The sequence below is a fragment of the Lissotriton helveticus genome, chromosome 1_1 (assembly GCF_964261635.1).
Source record: "Lissotriton helveticus chromosome 1_1, aLisHel1.1, whole genome shotgun sequence".
Taxonomy (NCBI): domain Eukaryota; kingdom Metazoa; phylum Chordata; class Amphibia; order Caudata; family Salamandridae; genus Lissotriton; species Lissotriton helveticus.
Genome location: NC_136057.1, coordinates 1,264,863,021 through 1,264,884,926, shown reverse-complemented (window position 1 = coordinate 1,264,884,926; position 21,906 = coordinate 1,264,863,021). Strand labels below are relative to the sequence as shown.

The 21,906-nt window shown below is 42.4% G+C and overlaps 1 protein-coding gene across 1 annotated transcript in view; it reads right to left on the bottom strand.

The window, feature by feature from the left end:
- COG5 (component of oligomeric golgi complex 5) overlaps nt 1-21,906 on the bottom strand; it is a 1,467,851-nt gene that overhangs the window by 549,788 nt on the left and 896,157 nt on the right. The window contains exon 11 of the mRNA XM_078680311.1: nt 7,087-7,168. Coding sequence (XP_078536437.1) covers nt 7,087-7,168 — 82 coding nt within the window. The remainder of the gene's footprint in view (nt 1-7,086; nt 7,169-21,906) is intronic.

The window sequence follows — 21,906 nt, the reverse complement described above, 5'->3', positions numbered from 1 at the left end:
CTTCAGTTTGTTAGTCAGCATCCAATTGGCGATATCAATAAGCCCAGAACGAAGAGAAGATGAGGGGGAATGTTGATTGGAAGAAAGAGAGAAGATGATTTGAGTATCATCTGCATAAGAAAAAATAGATAACCCAGATTGTTCGGCAAGAAAAGCAAGAGGTCTAACATAAAGGTTGAAAAACAAAGGACTAAGAATAGAACCTTGGGGAACACCACGGGGGGAATTATGAACAGAGGACACAGAAGAGGGGGAGAAAACCTGAAAAGTGCGATCAGAAAGAAAATTGGAAATCCAAGCAAGTGCGGAGCCACCGATACCGACCGACTTCAGGGCAGAAAGAAGGATGGAGTGGGAGACGGTGTCGAAAGCGGCACTCAAGTCCAAAAGGATGAGTGCCACCGTCTCCCCACCATCTACCTGACGTCTGACGGTCTCCGTGACTCCCAGGAGTGTGGACTCCGTGGAGAAGCCCGCCCTAAAACCTGACTGGGAAGGATGAAGGGCGTTCGCCGATTCGATGTGAGATGTTAAGTGATGATTAATATGTTTCTCCAGCACTTTCGAGAGGCAGGGGAGCAAGGAGATGGATCGAAAGTTGGCTGGGTTTCTGGGATCAGCATTCGCTTTTTTTAAAAGCGGGACCACCATCGCATGCTTCCAAACATTAGGGACAATAGCCTCAATGAGAGAGGCATTCAAGAGAGCCAAAATGGGATAAAGTGAGGAGGTGGCTAGGGTACGGAGAATCTGGGGGGGCATAGGATCCATGGGAGAACCGGATTTGATCCCCGTCAGCAGATTCAGAAAAGAAGGCATAGAGATAAGTTCCCAATTATCTACCAGAGGAAATGAGGACCGTGCAGAGTCTTCCTGAAAAGGTAGTTGGTTTATCCTCTGCATGGAGGGGCTGGATGAAACAGGTGGTGTAGCTCCAAAGCCAGCGTAGATGTTGTCAATTTTCTCCGTGAAGAAGTCCGCCAAGGAATTACATTGCGTGGTGTCCAGGCAGGGGGCTTTGGGAGCGCATGACATTCCAGATAGTTCCTGAACTGCTTTAAATAGAGCTTTGGGACGATTCTGGGCTTTCAGTATTGTGGCGTTGACATGATTGGCCCTGGCGGTGTTGCATAAAGAATGGTATTTACGTAGTGCAAGTTTATAGTTTTCTTTATCTGTAGGAGAGTAGTTAGCCCTCCAAATACGTTCCAATCTTTTGCAGCAAGACTTCTCTATTTTTAGCTGTTCGTTGAACCAGGGGGCAGGGGAGTGAAGAAAGTTTTGTTTGCATTTACGTGCCGGGAGACAAGAGTCAATTGCAGAGGTAAGCCAGGCACCAATCGTGCCCACATCATCAGTAGTGATGTCTAAAAGAGGAGGCAAGGTCTTCTCTAAACAGTTATTAAGTTGCTCCCGATTAAGCTTTTTCCAGTTTCTACTGGTTCTAAGGGAGTGTGGATTGCCAGAGGGGCAAGGCACAGTCTTAATGTGGAACTCCACAATGAAATGGTCAGACCAGACGATAGGTCTGGAAGGTAGGCAGGTTACGGTGTCCAGATTGGTAAAAATTGGATCAAGTAAGTTGCCGCCATTATGAGTTGGGCCGGAGTTGAGGAGACTTAAATTGAGGGCAGCAAGGTCCTGAATAAGATGAGTACTCATTGGACACATAGTGTTATTGAAATGAATATTTAGGTCACCTAATAACAGAAAATTGGTGGATTCCAACAAAAGAGGAGCAATTAGCTCAGGGAGAACAGCAGCCCATGCGCAAGCCGCCCCGGGAGGTTGGTACAAAAGAGCACCGGACAGTGTGAAGTTCGGCGATAATAGTAACTTAAAACAACCTGCCTCGCAATTAGGGATAACAAGGTCTTCCCACTTACAGGAGTAGATCCTCTTATAAATAATGGCAATGCCACCTCCCTCTTTGAGTGTTCTGTTACGCCCCACAAAGGTGTATTCATCAGGGAGGGCAGTGGCAATGTCAGGGCCAGAACAGTCATTGAGCCAAGTCTCAGTAAGAAACAAGGCAGAAGGACTTGAGGATACTAAAAGGTCAAATATGTCCCTCTTGTGTTTAGGCAGAGATCTGCAATTAAGACTGATTTACTCATGGTTGGAGGATAGAGAGAATGGAAAATGGATATCTGCCTATTTTTGCATTTATGCAGTTATAAAATCAGTATTATACAGTTTAATTTCCGTCTTGCTTCAATGATAGCTTACATTGCTAGAATTTGCACACTGAGCATATTTTGCACATAATCTGCATAATAGCAGTTTGCACTATAATATTGAATGTTAGTGTTTAAAGTGCAAGGTCACTGTCAGTACTGTATTTTATGAAATGTGGCATGAACCAATTTTTTTATACAAATGACTATATAACATTTTATTGAATATTTTTTATATATTTATTACGTAAAATCATTGCACTTGTCACTTTACTAGTTTTCAAGCATTGATGCTGGAATATCAAGTGATACCAAAGCTATAATGTTAAAATATTCTTTTTCAATTGTTGGAGCATTTAAACTGTTAATATTTGAGGGCAAACAATGTAAAATTCCCACTGTGTATGTTGTCTATGTCTACTCATGCGATCATGTGACCCACAGGGGGGTGTAGCACTAAACAATTATAAAAAAGAATGGCTGACGTGTTATCAACTGTGTGAACAAGGGCACTTGGTGCTCGAAACGCGTAACAGAGGAAAGGTTCAACAAAACAACTACCTGCCAAATCCGCTGGGTCCGTGGATTTCATTTCGCCCACATGCGAAGTGATGGATCATGATTTCTTGATATATATATATATATATATATATATATACACATCACAAACAAATGACGGCGCGGCACACTTCTTGGTCACGGCAGTGTTCTACGTTTGTCCTTTCTTACTTTCCACTTTTTATACTCTAGCACCTATTTTTTTAATGTGGTGCATTATGGGCCTTGTAGTTTCTGTTTTAATCAAACTTTATTGATTATTAACAATACTCGTTTAGGGTTTTGTGTGGGGGTTAACATGACATCTAGTTCTCACTTATGCTTTTGCCTTGTAGTAGGCAGTAGCCGCATTGCAAGACATTCACGAAGATTCCGTGAATTTATGCCGATGACGTTTTTACAATGTCATCGGTTTAGTGAGTATTCATTTCTCAGTGTCATAAGCTGTTTCTAGGGCTGAGTGCCCTTTGCCCCCACTTCTTGCACTAAACCTATTTTCATTTTCATTAGTTATAGGCCCTGTTTTCTATTTATATATTACATATCACATCAGATGGTTTCTCTCTGCGAAAAAACATTAAATTTACAATTTGTTTAACTGTTCATTGTCCTATTATCATATTCCTCACAGATGAACATACATCTCCTCATCCGCGTTCAGCCCCAACGGATGCATGGTCTTGAATTTGATTATAAGTTTTGATTCGAGTCTTCTCAATTTTTGTAATCTGTCACCACCTCGTTCTTGTCTGGCAACCATTGCTAATCCCAAATATTCAATGTCTTTGCCAAGTTTAGCCAACATGAGTTTTTATATGTTTTGCCATGGCATATGTATTGTCATTAATTTGTATTGCCCGAATATGTTCCAATATTCGTTTTTTTAAAGGGCATTTCGTGCTGCCAATGTATTCTTTTCCACAACAGCATCTTAGCATATATACTACAAATGAAGATTCGCATGTTATTTTGGTTTTGACTTCAAAGTTTTTTCCTGAAGGTTCTTTCAAACTGGTGGTGTGGCATCCTATTTTGCAGGCTTTACACGTTGAGCATTTTGTGAATCCATTGTTCTTTTTTTCTAACCAATTCGGAGATTTTTTAGTTGTGAAGTGACTTTGCACCAAATGGTCCGAGAGATTCGACGTTCTTCGATATGATATCAACGGTCCTGTGCCAATGTTGCTTCCTATATCTGGATCTCTTTGCAATACATGACAGGATTTTGATAGTATTTTTTGAATTTTGTAACTTTCCTTGGTGTAGGTCATGATCATACGTGGTCGATCTTCTTCTTGTGTTGGATGTATGATTTCACTTGCGATCTTGTTTGCTACATTTTGATTTCCTTTGTTCAGTGTTTCCAATCTTGTTTTTTCTCTGGCTTTCTTTTCACCTCTTTCAATGTCTGCATGCTTATAATTGCGTTCTGAAAATCGTGCTTTGGTATCTTCAAATTTTTTCTCCATTTCTTCTGCAGTTGAACAATTTCTCTTCATACAGAGAAATTCTCCATATTGTATATAACTTTTCAGCTTTTGTGGGTGAAAACTTAGACCATCCAATATGCTGTTCGTTGCTGTCTTCTTTCTATGTGTGGTTGTCTCTATTGTGTTGTTGTTCACAAAGACTTTTATGTCCAGAAATTCAACCTCTTTTGGGCTCATTGTATATGTGAATTTCAATCCCACTTCATTTGAGTTCAAGATATTAAAGAATGTCTCAAATTCTAACAATGTTCCTTTCCATAGTAGGAATAAATCGTCTATGAGGCGTGACCACAACGCTACTTTAGCCATGTGTTGGTCGTTTCCCTCTCTCCAAGCCACACTCCTCTCACACCATCCCATCATGAGATTCACGTAACTTGAAGAGAAGGAAACTCCCATCGCTGTCCCACGACTTTGTTGGTACATTTTCTGATTGAATAAGGAGACATTATTGTACAAACACAATTTCATCATTTCTATCAGCATCTTTGCATGTTCTCTTTCCGTAATGGGTCGCTGCTTTAAGAAAAATTCAATGGCATTGATTCCTATTTCATGACTGATAGAGGTGTATAGAGACACCACGTCAATTGTGATCAATAAGTATGTTGGTTGCCATTCTGTGTTCATGAGTAAACGTAGGAAATCACCTGTGTCTTTTATATAAGAACTTAGCGTTGGGACTATGGGTGCAATAAAGTGGTCTACATAGTTCGCAATGTTTTCATATAGTCCTCCACAACTCGCAATTATAGGTTTTCAAGGCGGTTTGTTCAGTGTTTTATGGACGTTAGGCAGAAAGTACATCGTTGGTGTAATTGGATGTTTTACCATAAAGTATTGCTTTTCGCTCTAAATGATTAGGCCTCTCTGTTGCCAATGGTCTAACTTCTTTTCCAGATCTGTTATAAATTCTGGAATGGGGTTCTTCGTCAGCAATTTATAGTTTTTTGACTCACTCAGTTGTCGTAGGGCTTCTTCAATGCATTGCTGTTTGTACATCACTATGATATTTCCGCCCTTGTCCACTGGTTTGATTTCGATCATGGTGTTGTTTTTCAATGTTCGAATGGCCGCTCGTTCTTGCTTTGAAAGATTTTTCTGCTACAACACCACCCGCCATGGTTTACAATGCTAATCCGGTGGGTGGGCGCACCACAGCTCTGGCGGTCCGCTTGTGGACGGCGCAGTGGCGGCGCTACAGGAGGACCGCCACACTCGTAATAATGCCTTAAGTACCTGAGTCCTGTAATGGCTGCCTGCAGCATTTTTCCTCATGCAGGCAGCCAATCAGAGCCTTGTTACCTCTGGAGCAAGAAGGCCATGGGTTAAAAAAGCCCCCTTGGTCAATAAGGCTCTATTTGTTTTAGTTGGGTTTGAGGGACTCTGGTGATATAAAAATATTTTTGAACATTTAACAACTGAACGGATTTACACCAAATCACAAAAAAGCATGCTCTCTGGACCAAGATGTAGCTTCCTCCAAAATGTGGTATAATTCATTTTGGCAGTTTTTGCGGTAGCACTGCCTACACAGTGTATGTAAAATGCATGGAGAAACTTCGTTTTGGGAACCCCTTTTTCCCCGGTTCCTGCTTGATGTACCACCCCAAAACCTTCCAGAAATGAGCGAAGATGGACAAACATGGTTTTGGAAAGGTTCGTGAAGATTCTTGAAATGGCGTCAAAGTTATGACCAAACCAAAAAATGCTCTTCCTATGGAAACGTAGACCTAAATACAACTATCCAGTTGCTACTGCACCAGTTTTTGTTATCTCAAGTAACTATAACTCGTGTCCCCGCCATGCAGTTTTCTCATCAATAATTTCATTGGAAATGTTGCAGTAATATTTTCAATGACGTCATAGAACATGCCATGAGTGATAGAATATGTTGGTTAATTCGCAGTGCATGGCAAGGGCGTGAGTTACCTTTTGGGAATGAGTTATAGTTACTTGAGATAACTTTGGTGAATTACAGTGGCTTTGTTGGTTTAACTTACATTTTCAGCACAATGAGCTCCCTCAGGACCTAAATTCCTTTTAATGGATTAAATCCGCCTACATTAAGTGAGCATCCTATCCAAATGAGTGAACCACTTACAATAAATCTAACAAAATTTAGTACAAATATATTTCTTTTATCAAAAATTATTATTCACTGATTATACATTTTTTTAAATACTCATTTTCATTTTCAACATAGATTCAAAATACAAAACACAACACAGTAATTATAACTAATTAACAAAACCAGGTAGAGAGAAAAACAATCCAATTTCACAACAATCATTCAAAGACAACTCACACACAACCAGACAAACCATCACATACATAAAATATCTGGGGACACAGCTACAGAGTGGTAACGTAGTTGGAAAGACCAAAGGCAGCAACTGCACAAATGCAGGAGGTATCAAAACAATGGTCACCTAACTACAGCATCCCTTTAACATTAGTTTTTTTTCCAGTACATTTCTATGCTTTTTTGTGTAAAACGCCGACCCACGCTACACACACTACCTTCGGCTATGCGCTGTGCTGGGCTGAATGTAGTACCTGGCCTGCGGCCAGGCCCTGCATCCTACCCACAGGCAGCCGACCCCAAGCACGCATGCACTTCATCCGTGCACAACAACCAACCACAGGTAGCTGTGGAAAAGCCCCAGGGTACCCGTGACCCTGCCGACTTCCCAATCATCAACCATCCTGGGTGCCAGCGAGAGCCAGCAATTCTTTTTTTTCTTTAAAAGTATGGCATGTGGTCCCCCTCCTCAACCCTTTATCATGCAATGCACTTTACCTTTAAAGAGGGGTAAACATTTCAAGTAAACATTTAAATTACGACATATAAGACTGACCTTGTGTCGCCTTCTGAAAATGAGAGGAGAGGATCTCCGTGACTGCATTCCAAAACCCAGAAAGAATATCCGACTGGCCCTCCTAAGAGATAAAACATTCACTGTTAACAACATTGATAGGAAAACCCAAAGTCGTATATTGTACAGAAGGCTGCCGAAATAAGAAGTTCAATACAAGCACAAACAAAAGTAAATACCTTACGGCTTAAGTATTTTGGGTACTCTTAGTTCCTGTCCTTCCTTCTTTACAACTTTGTGGGACACTGTGCCACAGGTTACTTTTCTCTTGGGTGTAGCTTTCATTTTAAAAATGCCTTCTAACGGGTCCCTCTACATGTAAACCTCTCCCACACCACAGTCTCTGAGTCACCTCCACTTTAGGTCCACCATTCTTTTTCCATTTTAACACAGACAGCACAATCTTGCTACCAGGGCTGATGCAACAAGTGTTCTTAAGATCAGAAGGCATGCACCAAGATCAGTGAATCACAAGAAAACATGATTTCATACTCTTTCAGCCCGCTCTTGTGAGTTCCCAAACTGTAGCTCCTGATTACATAAAAAGTAAATGGTGCAAGCATACCCAGAACTAAGATTCAAGGATAAAGGTTTCTCTCACCCGGGTGTTACTGTACTATCATCTATCTTGCTACCCTAAAAAGCAATGGCCAGACTCCAAGACTTCACAGCCAGGCAGCAAGACTTCTCAACTTTCGTATGCAGAACCACACCAAACCCACCCAGAATGCAATCCACGGGCTCCTGCCGATACAGGATCAAATTCAAGGTTCTATCCACAGCCCCAAGGAGGCAAAGTGAGGCAAAGGTTCAGCACAGCTACAGGAGCTGGCACCTCATTACACCCAACCAGTGCCTATCACTCAATGTCGATCTATCAGATCAACCAATGGTCATTCAAAAGGATAGAATGGAGGAAGATCAACGGGCGTACAAGGATTTAAGACTCTGAAATGCGTTTGAGTTTGAATCCCAAATCGATGTAATTCAGGAAATTTTTAGGAACTTAACTATTCAAACTTGTGTTTACTGAACTCAACACAGAACAGAGGTCTCAATCAAACAATTTCAGACACAATTAACTACTCATTTATCTGCATTCTAACTCCCCGCAATAATAATGCACTCTTCCACATCTGCCAAGCACTATGAAGTTATCGAAACTAATAAATGAATGAATGAAAAAAGACTTGTAAAGCGCAACTAATGCCAAATGGCGTCAAGGCCCTGATAGCAGTTAGTCTTTGGATAGGAGAAAAAATAGAAAGCTAACTAATAGCCATTACAGAGTGAACAGCCAGGTCTTTAAGGATTTACAAAATAAGGCATGAGATTGAAGACTGGAAATTGAAAGGGGAAGCGAGTTCCACAACGTGGATGCAGCCACCGAAAAAGCTCTACTTCCCCGCCTCGATTTCCAATACCTAGAAATAATTAATAGATGTTTACCTGAGGATCAAAGTTGTCTGGAGGGAATGTAGCGCTGAAAGCGATTCCTGGGTTGTTTAGGGCCTCTGTAGTCCAGGGCATCATGAACCATGCAAAGAGCCTTAAAGGTAATTCCCTCAGAAACAAATTTCAGGATGTCAAGAATCAGTCTGGCTGCAGCATTCTGAACAAGCTGCAGTTTGGCAAGGACAGTCTTATTTATGTCCAGGTAGAGGGCATTGCAGTATTCTAACCTGGACATGACAAGTGCCAAGACCACTGTTTTTCGTCCCTTTAGAGGAACGAAGGGAAACACTTTCCTCGAGGATTTTATTATCCAAAAACAGGTAGAGACTTTCCTATTTACCTGTAAATCAAGCGCTACATTTGTACCAACCAGTACTCCAAGGTTTTTTGCAAAGTCTGTTGGAGTGGGTAAGGTCCCCATCCTGTTCGGGCACCACAGATTGGACTACACAGAGGGTTGCCCACCAACGATCAAGCCTTCCGTCTTGTCCCATTCAGTTATAGATGGTTTCTCTCCATCCATATGGCCACTGCCTGCATACAGTTTTTAAAATTGAAGGCAGTCTCATTGATGTCCCTCGAGATAGACTGGATGACTTGGGTGTCATCAGCACAGGACAGAGCTTGCAGCCCAAAAGATCTAATATGTTTCGCTAGTGGAGAGACATACAAGTTGAACAGGGTAAGGCTCATAGAGGAGCCCTGAGGCACCCCACATGGCAACACTATGGACTCCGAGCGAAACTGATCCACCATTACCATGCGTGGCCTGTCACTTAGAAAAGATGTCAAGAATTTAAGTGCCAAGTCTGTGACCCCCAGCTGCTGGAGCCGCCCGACAAGCTGGGTCTGGGGATGGTATTGAAGGCTGCAGATAGGTCCAAAAGGACCAACACCGCAGCCTCTCCTGCAACCACCATGGAGCAGATGCTGTTAACTGCAGATACTAGCGTCATCTCAGTCCCCTGGTTGATCCTTAATCCAAATTGAGAAGCGTCTAGGAGTTGGAATTGTTCAAGATAGTTAATAACCTGATAGTTCAGATGTTTCTCGAGGATTTTAGTGGGTACAGGCAGCAGGGGTATAGGGAGATAGTTTTTTAGTTCCTAGGGTCCAAATTGGCCTTTTTGAGTAGCGGCTTAACTACCACCTTTTTCCATTTTAGAGGAAAACACCCAGATTCAATAACTTTTTTCAGGGTTAGAGTAAGATGGGGAACTATATTCTTGGCTCCTAATTGTAGAACATTAGGGGGTAAGGTTCTAGTGGGGAGCCCGATTTAACACCAAGCAGATAATGTTCTGTTTGCTGTTTTGTCAGCAAGGTAAAACACGATAAGCTTGCTGTGGGGTTGTCTTGGGCAGACAGATTCCTTTGAAAGTCAGATACTGCCTGAGACTACATTCAAGGAATTAAAGAGCTTAGAGTTGTGAAGGTCCAGATCTTTGTATATATCCACCACTTTGGAATAGAAGGATTTGGCCATTCGGTCTCAGAAATCTTGGGAATTTTCTATTCGCAATGGAGCTGAGGGGAGAGAGAAGAACCTGATTAGCGTAAAATATATTTAGTTGGAAGCAAGCTCATTGGTTCAGTACCACAACTTTTCCTACTTGATGGCTGCATTATATACGGCCAGCGTAGCCTTGTATGCATTTTTTCTAGGATTGAGGTAGGATTTCTGCCATGCTCGTTCCTGGCGATGACAAGCCTGTCTAAGCAGTCTGAGTCTTTCTGAAAACCATGGTGCTGTGGGCGTCTTTCTTCGTAGGTGAATTATCTTAAGTGGGGCCACCATATCAATTAATGCAGTGAGCTACAAAGAAAATTCTGTGGCCGCAAACTCAGCATCCTCATGAGCAGTCCATTTGCAATTATTCAAGGTCTGGGATAGGGTTTCTGCACTGAGCCCTTTCCCGTTCATTTTAAGAAGTGAGTTTTTACTATCAATAGGAGATCTATGAAAGAGGACTGAGAAAAAGAGATGCAAATCACCGTATCCTTATAGTTAATAGAAATTACGTGTTGAAAAGAGAAGTATCCTGCTTGCAACAAGTGCCTCGGAAATTAATGTAGAGATGTAAATGTTTTTAAAGGCCACGTTGCAAGACTAGATTTTGTTTAATAAGCATGATGATTTCCAGGGACAGGTCCTCAGTAGACGGCAATCCGCCTGGTAATAATAGCTTCAAATACATTTTTATCCGAGGCTAGATAATCATGTGCGAGAAAAGATTATCAGAGGTCCTAAAAAATCCAGTTACTTCCAAATACATTTTCATGGCTCTTGCCACTTCTTAATTATAAAAAGTAGGATAGGCATATGCCCTAGGCAAGTGTAAGAAAAAAAACCAAGATGGCTATTCAATAACCTATTTTGGAAAAAAACCCATAAAAGAACTGTCTTGGAAACAAATATGTTTCATTCATGATAACTTTATTGCGACTATTACAGTCATAAAAGCACAAAAGTTCATAAAAAATCAACTAGACATTTCCATAAAAACTAAGATCTAAAAACCAACTACAGCATGAACCATAGTTTGGTACACAGACTACCAGTGGATTTCAAATGGTAAGACAGTTTTAGAATTGTATCCAATTTTAAAAATATAAATTAAGATAAAATTATTTAAAACATTATTAACATTGTAGAAAAAGTGGTTAAGAAGCGCTCCAAGTGTTCAAAATAGTACAAACAGAGCTCACTAGATATCAATTTCCATAAAGTGCCTTCTTTTCAGCCACATTGCCTGTAGAAATTTAGAAACTGCAACCACATACATCGGGTCCATATCTGATTTTAGAATTCTAAAGAAGACATGATAATCCCTAATGCCCAAGTTCCTACACAATTGTATTAGCCATTTGGATCTAGACTGCTTATATGCCGGGCAGAAAAAGAATACATGAATTTCTGTTTCTTCTGCCACTCGACATCCAGGGCAAACGTAGCAAGCCTCCTCTGACCACTTATTAGTTGTTGCAAATAGTGGCAGGGACCCGTATCTAAATTGAAGGAATAACCTCCTCATGAACAAGGGGTGTTTAGAGTCTAAAACCTGTTCAAATAGATAATGAGTTTTAAAATTCAAAAACCTATGAGTCAAACTCAAACCACTGGTTGCTCGAATCAGGCTGTCCAAATTATAATGCTTAATGTGTGTGATAAACTTTTTTTGGAAGTGGCTGAACACGACTCCTCTGGAAAATCCCAGAGATCCTCCCTACCGATGGCACGAAGCGAATCCTACACAAAAAACAAATATGTAGCAGAAAAGGCCTGAAGCATAACCATCTCATGGAAAATGTTATTATACCATGAAAGGTTATCTTCAATACTGGGTGGTCAAGATAATCGTATGCTATAGTATAAAAAGTTTTATGCTCAACAGAGATTTTACTGAGCTACAGAGGTTCACTAAAAGAGGGTTAGGAGTTTCCTATTCCATAGAGTAGAATTTGACCATTTCATTCTCCTAAGAATGGCACCGATTTGTCACCATCATTTCTGTGTATGTTAAACAGCTTGTTAAAGGAAGTATCTAAAAAAGCTCTAGACATGTGATTTTTTCTTAAATCCAACATCCTGTATCAGTACTAGATCTAGACTGGTGTGTCCAAGCATTCCTTGTGCCAGCAGGTTGGTAAGTGGGCGTCCAAAGAACATAGCACTGTGCCATGATAAACTAGACTGGGCTTAACGCAAGCCCTGCGATGGGGACGGTTGAGGGCATAGGGGCAGCCCTCCAGGGGGCCCCCAATGCAGCAGGAGGTCCCTAATCATCTGAAGGCCGAGGAATATGTGTAAAAATATAGGAGATTTGGGGTCCCTAATCCCATCCTACAGGATGGCCCCGTCATTTTGCATTGCACCGCTGTAAAAGAAGTTGTCTCATGAAATGAATGCAATGTGGACTTTGATTTCTACGCAGGCAAGAGATCATCTCCTGCGAGTAACGTGCATTCTGTACTATTTCCTTCGGTTTATAACTTACGTCACAATGCGCTACATAGAAACTTCACTTTTTTTCAGCTGCTTGGCAGATGCTTAACAGAACCCTACGAGACGAGTTGTATGGTCAAATGGACATCTAAACACACATTTGCTGTTACAGAGTGTTATCCCAAGAGCCGAGTTATCCTCCATACATTTTTCAAGAAATTATCTCTAGTTTTGACTCTGGAGTGTTCAAAATGTATAAAGCATCACATTAGGACCCCGGTTGCGCGCAATTAGACGAAATGTGAAGTAGAGACAGGCTGTTGTGTTATTAAAATTGATGAAGCAGATTCTCTCATAGATTTCCTTGTGCATATTTTGAACACAAATAATTTACAGCTTGGCCCAGGCCACTCCCACGGCTGATAGTTTAAACATGAAGAAAGCAAACGACACAGAGCATTTTATTCAACTTGCCAAGACAATAAATAAATGCATGCCATCAAGTGTCCCGAAGTTCACGTTACTCAACTTGACTTTAAGCGAAAGGAAGTCTGGCATTTCCTTCAAGCCCTGGTTCCAATGTAATGTTCAGTAACAATCACCCCAACAAACTAACTGAGGGAAAATACTCTTTATCCCATACGTTTTTAGCAATGATCTGTTGCCAACTGAGCAAGTACCAGTTCTAACTCCTGAAAATTCAACAGGTCTGAACTACTTGCAATGAGACAGATGCAAGCGTTTGATACCGATGTTGGTGGTTTATAGGCCTAATGTTCCAAGTAGTCAAGACATAGGCAGAGGGTTCCTATATTTCATTTCTGAAAGCGGCCAATGGGTCACAGCCTTCATCCCTCAATTTCAGAGAGCCATTAGTCAAAAAGCAAGCAGGAAGAGCCCAGAACTGCAATTACCAAAAGATTACGTGACCCGTGATACCATACTCCAGCCCACTCGTGTGTTCCACAGACCCTGTGATATAAACGTTAATTGGATTAGTTCATTTGACAAGAACAAAGACCAGAAGTCCCAGAAATATTGGTCATTATATGATGTCCCCGGTGACGAGGATCGAACTGGTGACCTTAAACTGCATAAATATGCACCTGAATAATTTTGAAAGAGTAAGATAACAGCTGTCACAGCTATAGTTTGTGTGTGTGTGTGTGAGTGTGTGTGTGTGTGTGTATATCGGGTGGGGGCGCCGATATAGCAACTGTTAAAATGTCTCCGGAATCTCCCATAATTCGGGTCCTTGGCCTTTATCATGTTTGAGATTTGTATTAAGCATATATGTAGTGCATGTGTTTATGTTGGGGTTACATGTATTTATTCGGACTGGCGAGTGAGAGTTAATTGACCTTGTTTATGTGAGACAGAAGATGGTGGCCTTCTTTCTACTAGGCAGCAATGTCCCTCGTCAATGTCTCAGTCGGCATGTAAACTAGGTGCATGGGTTGTTAGGGAGGTGGCCAGCCCATAACATTTGTGTGGCCCAGGTCTTTCTTTAAACAGGGAAACCCATCAATCCTCCATCTCATATTCTGTAGTGAAACAATCTCTAGATTGGTACATATAGCCTAAATGAACTATCGAAAGCTAGTCTGGGGGTGGCCACAGGGCAGGACAACAGGATGAAGTTTCTTTTTCAGCATTGGAGGAGCTTAAGAATATCTGAAAACTTGACATTGTCTGGGTGGCTGACGGCATGCTGTGTTGGTCACAATAGGAATATAAGCACCGATGATCCCCCCTCCTCCCCAAATCCACTCCCCCTCCGGTAGTACTTTGCTCAGCTTTAGTAACTCAACAAAAAAGATGCCTATGCAGCAGCCCACGAGAAACGAGTACAAGAAGCATGAGACAGCCCTCTGCTTGGTTATTATTCTTCCTCCAGGTTTAGCCTTAGTCTGGGAAAGCCATCAGAACCACAAAATGTTTAACCTGTGAATTAAAGGTCTATCTCACTGAAGGACTATCTCTTTGAAGGACTGTCTCCTTTCCTGCAAGTGGTGCAGGCAATTGCGTGCCAGAACGAGTAATCCGGGCTAGTGGAAAAAAAGTAAGGACGAGCTCAAGGAAAGAACTTGCAGGGGCCAGGGCAGATAAACAGCCAGAGCCTGCCCCAGAGCCACTAGGTTAACATAGCACAGCTGCCCAAAGGGAGGTAATAATAACACCCGAGTAGAAGAGCTATTCTGCCGCCTTCATCATCCTCAATTTACCCCCTGCTCTTATGGTGCCTGTACCTACCTTGGTCATGATCCAGGAGTGCTTAGAGGCATCCAGTACTCAATGCTATCATGGGTTACCATTCCCCACTAGAGGAAGTCATATGAATCCTCTATCGTTGGAATCATCTTTCTAATTTCACAGATATTACCGGCTGTAGCTGTGACAGGACCCCCTTCAAGCTTACCAGAAACCAGTAGCCACATGTTAACACAAAACCCTATGTGTGTTTACCCAATGCTGCTAAAATGTTGAGCATGACGAGTACTTCTTAAGATACACAGCCCCCTACCCTAATTTACCAAGTAGAAAACCATCCAGTGAGGATTGGTCCATTAACCAGCCACTGTTCCCAACACAGTGTAACTGGGCTGTTTTTCGCGTCACTGAAGACAATAGGGGAGAGGAGTTGGCCTAACAGCTAGGGCGCCGACCTCGAATCTGGGGAACTGGGTTCGAGTCTCTGCAATGACGCTGAACATCCTGTGATTCTGGGCAAATCACTTAATTTCCTTGTGCCTAACAAAAATGAATGTGTCCTCATGTAATGCAACTGGTGCTATGTAAAGCGCTCTGATACCCGATTCGGGACAAGTTCGCGCTATATAAAACTCTGTAAAATAAAAAACAGACACCCTTCCCAAGGACCCCTAGGTGCACCTACAGAAATACTTTTTTTCCTAGGTGGCGATCTTTCATCTTACTTTGTTTGGCTGGTGGGTTTTGGCTTTCCAGTTTGAATACATTTCTCAAGATCAAATCGATGGCATTGACCTAGAAGGCGAGACCTATCATAGCAAGAACTGATGCACTGTATTTTCTGTTCTGCACCACTGAGTTGACTAAAACTAGAAATCTTCTGAACTGTCTTAGGACGCCTCAAAGTACGCCTGGTTGGTTTACATTGGTCATAGTGCTCAAAGTCAGCTGGATTTCAAGCGCATAGCAAGCGGCAGCTACAAACACATTTGAGGTGGTAACCTGGGCTTGAGGGTGTTGGGACCTTCGGGTGCTCCGACTAGATCAAGGAGTTCTATTTTTTACTTGATGATAAAATCCTTTAAAAAAGTGCTTACAGCACTTTCAAATTAATAACGGCTATCTAATGAGTCAAACGGTATTCTGGGTCTCTAAACCCCTCGAACGTCTGGAATAAGGCTTAACTGCTCAAACACACTACTTCAGAAAGTCAAGTGCTAAGAGGGGCAACTTTACCATTCAACTGGTGTGCATTAGTATTGGGGCCCTTGGATACCAGAATTAAATTACCACCAGCCGCTACTGCCAAAAAACCTATGACTTTCCATGTCCCAAGAATGCTAGATTCAATTTTAAAATTACACCTCACAGATCCAGAGAGAAGAATGGAGTTGAGTATTCACAACTAAAACCATGAACAAATAAAACCCTCTTGTCTTCAGTTACAAAGCTTAAGATCGGCTGTTACATGTATCGCCCACTTCCCAAGTTGTTGATGTCCCTTCATGTTCAGCCATGCTTACAGCAGTACCTGTTAAATCTGAGTACCATTAACAGTAACATACCATCAGGAAACGCTTTTCCCGGCTACAGAAAACAATCTTCGTTTTATTGTATTACTTCTAAGAATGGCTTGTTTGTTAAATCTCTATCCAATGCTCCAAGTAATGTCTGCAATTCTCTCGGGATAGAATCCAATAACACTACACTGTCTGCTACATAGCCATGCTAGTTAACAAGTTTGCGGGATAGCAGTCCAATTTCCTCAGAATGCTTGGATAAATCAGCAGAGTACGACCTAAAATCAATGGGACGGGAACACCACAATACTTTAATCCATTGTATGCAGGAATTTTATGCCAAACAATGCAGCTCGTACACATATTGCACCTAGGCATTTAATTAGCATTCTTGCAAGTGATAACAGTGCTTGAACAATCACAAAAATAACTAGCTTCATTAATAAACTATTCCCGTCCACCGCATTACTGCGATAGAGTAATCAATATAGCATACGTGCTTTTTGATACATACTTAGCTAAAGATCTATTGCCTAGCACACTCAATGCTGGAATGCTGTTGATACACATTTTTTTCTTTTCAGTGCTATATTCATTCAATTTAATGATGCATTACAGATAGATAAAAAGGATGAAAAGCTAAATTGGCCTTGGTGGGAATCAGATTTGTAACAGGTAGGTCACACCAGATGCTGGCAGCATGTGATAAACAAGCTATCTGAATACGAAATAGCTAAAATATGGGATTGCTCTGCTGTCGGAACCTAAGATTTACGTTATCTGATGGGCAGCTTTGAGGACTGATCCTATAAAATAGAAAGTTTTAAAAAACAGAAAGATTGCCAGAAACTGTACTGATGTTGAACCAATCGGACAGTTTTGCTGCTCAAAGCCAGATCGTAGCCAGTTAATCGCCTGTAACCAGAAGAATAGGTTTATTCTTAACCCCTTAGGTGAGGAGCACTCCACTTGAGTGCTGAGCCTTTTTTAGGTCTCACCTACGCAGCGCGCATGCTGCTGATTTCCCAGGGAAATCAAAGGTAGTGTCACTAGTGTGGCTCCCAGTAAGCTTTCTTATCAAAAAGGCCATGCAAACTTCATAACTATCGCCCCCACCCAAAACAAAACACTTTCCTCTCACTTCCATGAGGATAGTTAGTGGGCTTTCAGCCCCTTCTCACCCTGAGGCAAGAAGATTAGACTTAACCTCGCAAGCCACCCCTCAGAAGAGCAGAAAGACTCTACAGAGCAAATGTGTAGGGGCAGCCCAAAAGCAAATGAAACAGCTCGGTAAACATTTTCTTATTTTTGGGGTAAGCGAAATCAGGTGTACGGCCAGGAAATCTGTCTCAGACCCAGGGATTGGGTGCGAGGGGGTGTGATGCTAAGACAGGCCAGCCCTGGTGGAACAAGTGGAACTAAATCTGTCAGGCACTGGACACAGTAGATGTTGGCTATCTGGAAATACTACGTGTCTTCAACAATGACCAAAACATATTAGTAATTGTAAAGACATATGTGGTTGTCTTATGTGTTCTTCCTATCTGTCATTTATTGTACATGATTGTTGTTTAAAAAAAAAAAAACCTTTGCTTGTTTTTTTAAATAAATGTAATCCATATTGTTTTTAAATTGCTCTTACAGTTACAAAGAAAAAACGTATAGGACTCACTTTGTGATGTTTAGATACATTTCGCAACCAATTTTTATATTGGATGTGATCTTTGTTAATTGTAGCATAAGATCTTATCAATCGCATATGGGTGTGTTGCTCAATCTTAGTGGAATTGGGGGTCGAAACAAAGTGCTGTACGTGGTTGAGAGGCAAGTTGTGTGAGAGCCTGAAGCATTTATGGTGTTAATGGTTGAACCCCAAGGGGAGATTCTTTTTGACTTGATACGGTGCCCTGTCCCCTTGGATTGAGGGGACCCTCTCTACTTACCTTGGTAGGGCAGTCAATGCCATTATGTGCCCCAGGTCAGGGGCGTAGCTTGGTCAGTAAGACGGGTGGTTTGACACATGTGAGATTCAGACTTTCTGCCAATCACGCTGACATATAATATTACTCATTATATGAGAAGCAGCGCATGAGGGGGGCTTTAGGGCCAGTGGAAAGGAAAAGGAGTGCTGATGGTGAGGGGTACTTAACACACATTCTGTTGCTAATTAACCATGTTTTAGTCTGAATGAATATTTAAAAATCACAGGTGAAATCCAACACTTTATCATACCCAACTAAAAGCTCCTGTACCATACTATCTATTAAATAATACATTTATCAGGGAGAGTGTAACATCCCCAAACATCCTTCCTGAAGCTACGCACCTGACCTGAGTACCCGCACATAGACCAATCATTGCTTTTGATTCAAAGTGTGCCCCAAAGGTCAGACACACCTATTACCTAATATAGGCACCAACATACTGACCAATCAATGCCAAGATGCGCCTCAAGTGTTCTCCAGTAAGCCAGTCAACAGATTGATGTGCCCACAGGCAACCACACTAAAGGCCATTCAGCACCATGATATGCAGCAGGCACCTCCCAATAGGCTAGTTAATTACATGATGTTCCCCAAAAGTCAGGTTATGAACCACCCACTATTATTTTGTGCTCATGTGTGCTCCCATATTCCAGCCAGCGTCCGGAGATGCCAAAAACAACTGCCCCCTGCACCATAGGCCACTAGATCTGGACCTGGCCAGTGAGGGAACTAGAAACGCTGGAAAGATGTATCCGTGACTCATGAAACTTCACTTAGTGGTCGAGGAGTGTGATGGGGTCCACCTACCATACTCAGTTGAAAGAGGGATTTAGTACCTCTGGATTGTCAGAAATCAGACTAATAATCTGGTGGATTCAGTGGGCTTCCACAAATATCTAAAGAAGTCTTATGATGTCTCCTCACAAGAGTACTGGTTGCTGCTCTCATAAGATTCTCTTATTTAGGAATGATGTTTGCCTACCATGCTTTAAAACGCTAGGGGTGTTGCACTACATGAGATCAGTAGCCACCATTTCTAGATTTCTAAAACACATTACTTGTTTTTGAGGTTGGGGCTGGCTTTTGAACATAGGCTGACCAGGGCTCTACAGCACATCACAACAGTTCTAAGCTAGTGATGTATCAACAAATGCAATTATTAACCTTATTTTATTATTTTGTTCTTCATTAAACAGATATTTTGGCTTACCTGCGTGAGATGTCCTAAACCATTAGTTTCTTGCAATTCTCTAGTGGAATTATTAGCTTTAGCAGCACAAGGTTAGCCATTTGTATTCATATTAGCTGCTCATAAATTAGAGTTCGAAAATGTACATAGTTTCTTTTCAGTAAAAGACTTACTACTAATAGGTTTGCTTTTCCAGTAGATTTCACAAATTATTTTTGCATTTGCATTTATTTTATTTATGGAACAGTGTATCTCTGCATGGTTAAGTCAATGTGCATAATAGCTCATGGTTCGAAATCGAAATGCACCCAGAGGTTTATCTGGAGAGTCTAATTCTATGATGATGGACTCTTTTCTCCTGGATGTACAAGTATTGGGGCTTGCATTCATTTTTCTTTATGCCATTAGAAGGCTTGTTGTTGTGCTTCATTCCAGACGTACAGTACTCTCTTGTTAGTTAAACTAGTTTAAGGCACAGTAGTGAGAAGCTGGCCTGGTAGAAAATGATGTGAACTAATGTAAGTGGCCACTTTGCACCAGTCCAGACAACCCTTATGGTTATTTAAGAGGTCTTAGACAACCACAGAAAGCTATACAAGTAGTAGCTGTGGAGAGCAGCCTTCAGACTTAGTCCTGAAGGAGTGTAAAGCAGCTTGTTTTACCAGAATGCAATCTTACAGTATAGATTAAATTAAAAAGAACCACACAAGGTATTTATAAAAATATGTATTTATTATAGAATACTCTATAGTACCTTCCAATATCTCCCACACGGATATATACACAAAGCACACAATACTATAGCAAAGAAATCACAGTAAATAGAACTAATACACGGTAGGCCTCAGGAGGGGACCAAACCATATACTATGAAAGTGATATAAGAACCACGACTCAAGTCAGGACAATGTCGAGAGGCTGTAGAATCCCTGGGGACCCAAGGTAAGTAGACAGAGACCCCACAGAGGACGTGTGTAGTGTGAGAACACAACCGCGGGCTCTGTACAACTCTACGTGTAGGTCGTGGTTGGATTCTTAAAGATTAAGGACCCTTCCCTGTGGACCCTGAAGAAACCGGGTGGAAGACAGAAGGTTGAAGAGCCACCCCACCTGTGGATACCCTAGTACCCACGTAACCTACACCAGGGAAGCCAGGGGCATGGGGTGAAGTCGTGTCGGAAAACGAAGTCGAACCCATTGAAGGCTTCAGGAAAGTGTCACTGCTGGAAGAGGAGAAAGTGTCCGTGGGAATCCAAACGTGGATTCTAGATGAAGAGTACATGAAAGCAGAGGGGACCGAGTCTGGGTCCCTTGGGAGTGACCAGGGGCTCGGTAGACGAATGCCCACAGATGTCGGGTGCTTCAGGATAGATTTTGGCTTGACTCTGTAGCTGTTGGGACCAGGCGACGCTGAGGACGACCAGGAGCCGGATACGAGCTTTCCCACAAAAGATGTCAAGTGCTGAGGGGTCGATGTCTGGCGGGAGCACAAACAAGCCTTGGCAAAAGCAACCCACGCAGGAGGTCAAGAAGTTGCAGGAATAGGACCAGCAAGGTCCAGGAAACCACAGCCAGGAGAGTCAGGGCAAGCCCAGAGCAATCAGGGGAGCCCAAAGAAGACATAGTTGACCCTACCCAGGTCGAAGATACTGGAGTTGCAGGAGGACCTTGTGCAGCTTTACCAAACAACAGGTCACGGAGGCCACGGAGCCCACGGTGCAAGGTGGTTGAAGATCTTTGCAGGACAAGTTGCCAGAGGTTGAGGCTACTTGGAGCCATATGCACTTGCTCCAGAATTGCCAACAAGCATTTGCACTTACAAAAGTATGCAGTGCACAGGGGTTTGGGTATTGTAGTCCCCACGAGGGATTCTGGCATCAAGCTTGGTGAGAGGACAGCTCTGGCTCCGAGCGACGTAGAAACCCACCTCCTGTGTTTTTCGACTCTTCGGAGTCCGTAGGAGCTTGGGATCAGCAGACCGGTCAGCAGTGTTGCGGTGCCTGCGAATGCAGGGGAGTGATTCCTTCACTTCAAGGGAGATTACTTCGGTAGTCCGTGATGCTTCAGAGGCCTTGGAAGGTTCCTGTATGATGCACAGGCACAGACGATGCAGCAGACTGAAAGGGAGACAAAGTCGGGCCTCAAACAAACTCCAGTGAAGTCCCAAGTGCCCAGACGGTAGAAGTGCATTGGTATCTGTTCTGAATCTTGTCCACGACAATTCTTGAGACCTACACCCAGGTGAGCCCTTAAGTACCCTAAGGAAAGGGTTTGGACGATTCAGGTGACCCTGCAGGGGAGGGTCTGAACAGGGGGGAGTTTACTCCCATGTCCTTTGTCCAGTTTCGCGCCAGAGCGGGAGCACACGACTCCCAGGACTGGTTTGAACTGGACAATGCACAGGGGCACAAAACAGACACCTCATGCAGACTTTCAGGCGCTGGCAAAGGCACCCACCCAGCCCCAATACACTAAATCCTGGCTGGGAGGTGGGCA